The sequence below is a fragment of the Bison bison genome, unplaced genomic scaffold (assembly GCF_000754665.1).
Source record: "Bison bison bison isolate TAMUID 2011002044 unplaced genomic scaffold, Bison_UMD1.0 scf7180017864500, whole genome shotgun sequence".
NCBI lineage: Eukaryota > Metazoa > Chordata > Mammalia > Artiodactyla > Bovidae > Bison > Bison bison.
The window spans coordinates 5854384-5856550 of record NW_011495059.1 but is presented as its reverse complement, the minus strand read 5'-3'; the positions used below and the strand labels follow the sequence as shown (position 1 = coordinate 5856550).

The 2167-nt window shown below is 52.7% G+C and overlaps 1 protein-coding gene across 1 annotated transcript in view; it reads right to left on the bottom strand.

The window, feature by feature from the left end:
- Positions 1–1568: 1568 nt before the first annotated feature.
- Positions 1569–2167, bottom strand: part of TGM2 (transglutaminase 2) — a 35503-nt gene continuing 34904 nt past the window's right edge. The window contains exon 14 of the mRNA XM_010829244.1: positions 1569–1682. Coding sequence (XP_010827546.1) covers positions 1569–1682 — 114 coding nt within the window. The remainder of the gene's footprint in view (positions 1683–2167) is intronic.

Sequence of the window (2167 nt, the reverse complement as noted above, 5' to 3'; positions counted from 1 at the left end):
TTGTGGTTCACATTATTTTTCTACTGAACAACACAGGTCTTAGGGGAACTGAGTTGAAACACATCAATTGACCAATTCAGCATTTATTAGGGTCTGTTTAAGAGATACTTGGTCCCCACCCTTGAGGACTTCAGACAGGAAGTGAGGGGCAGGTGTATCAACATGGAGCTAAAAGTCACTGTGATAAATGTTTGAGTTGGTTCACGTTCCAGGGTTCTGAGAAGAAATCTGGGTAGGCTTCACAGAAGAGGTGACTTTAATGTGAAGTATTATGAAATGAATAGGAGTTCATAAGCTGAGTAAGGAAAACACAGCGGCTTTCCAAGGTAAGAGGTTGAAAGTGCGTGGGATGTTAGAAGAGAAACAGGCACTTCATTCTGATCTGAACATGGCTGTTTGGAGATGGGATTGGAGACGGAGCTAAACAGTTGTAGAGCCTTGAATACTGGTTAAATTTAGATCTGAGGGAAGCACTGAAGCTAGGGAAAGGCTCTTAGCATGAAGTGGCTTGTCCAGATGCTAAATGAGCTCACCCACTCACTCTCCTCAAAAGCATGACCAGACCTTGTTTGAATGTGAAAAATAAACTTTTATTTCAGTGCTCGCTGTTTGTAGCTCAAAAGCACATCTACTGCTTGCTTGGAACCCAAAAGCGTTTATAAAACCATAGGGAAACAGAGCAAAATTTATATAGAATGAATATATACTGGCTCATCTTGTGCTTCTCCTTGTGCAAAGCAGAAAGTTCTAAGTGTATCAAGCGTGACTTTCCCCAAGTCCCTCTCTGGGGCTTGGGGGCTCCCTGGAGGCTCTGACCCCACTCACAGAATTCTCTCCCACTTCCCTCCTCCAGGCTGAGGGAAGCCTGGTCACATGGAGAGAGTGAGGAATAAAGTCAGAGATGGCAATTCGTGGGGTCCCCAAGCTTAGTCAGGGGGCAGGGGCTGTGTTCCAGGACTCTGGCTCTTCAAAGAGGAGATGGCTAAGATGCCAGCCTTGTTGCTGGGTGATCAGCATAGGCAACTAAGGCTATTGTGACGTCTAGGCACTGCGGTGGGCGGGCTCATGGTTAGGACAGGGGTTTCTTGGGGGGTCTCTTCCCCCCTATAAATGGGCTCCGAAGGCAGATGCCTGGGCACAGGTGGGGGGACCCAGACATGACTGGGGACAGGAAGGTGGTCACGGTCATGGTCTCACACTTTGAAGCATCCTGGGTCTGTGTCCCAAGGCTCTGTGAAGCCCTGGAGGAGGACCTGCTGTCATTGGCGAGGCTGGGTCATACAAGGCACCGGAAGTGCAGAGCTGGGAGGGCCTTGGAGATGAGCTGGTTCAATCACTCCCCGTGACTAAAGAGGAAACTGAGGCCCAGAGGAGGGGAAGGCAGTAGCTGGCCAGACCTGGGCCTTGAACCTAGGGCTCTAAGCCCTTCCCGTCTCCTCGTCCTAATTGAATCCTTTTTGATCAGGTTCCAAATGGCCTCTCGGACGCAGCCAGGTCAGGGCTGGAGTGGTGGATGGGGCACTGGACTCAGAGTCAGAAGAGCCGGGCTCCTTTCTTGTGCCTCTGCATTAGCCAGCCTTGCAAATATCCAGGATCCCATGGGAGCAGGGCCAGCCGCCTCCCTTCTCCGAGCCCAGTCTCCTCAGCTCCCGCTTTGCAGTTTCCCATGGGGACTGAATGGGCTGATGGGCGTGTGAGCACCAGTATGCCCAGGAAGTGCCAGGTACTTACTAGGCGCCTCGCCATTGTGAGAGGGTGGAGGAAGTATTGGGTCAGGGCTGCTGGGATGTGAGGGGATTTGGGGTGTGGTCTGTTCCTGGGACCCTCCCCATCTGCACCTGCTCAGGCTCTGCCGAGGGCCCCCAGGGTCTGGGCTCAACCTGGGGAAAGGGTTCAGGGTACTCTAGGGAGCTGAATTCCTTGATCTGGTCACTGGGCACACTTTTTTTGCCTGCTTCCTAGAAAGGGGCTCTGATGTCAATCAATCAGTTTGGTGGGTGGTCAGTGGCTTTTTAAGGGGCCTCTGGGCTGGGAACGGAGGGGGAGATGGCCTACCCTCCAGGCTCAGTCAGCCAAGAGGAGAGCTCCCACAGTGCAGGCACAGAGCCTCCCTCATAGGTGAAGGGTGTGGGGAGACAGGCTCAGGGGGACAAGGTGGGCGGGAAGT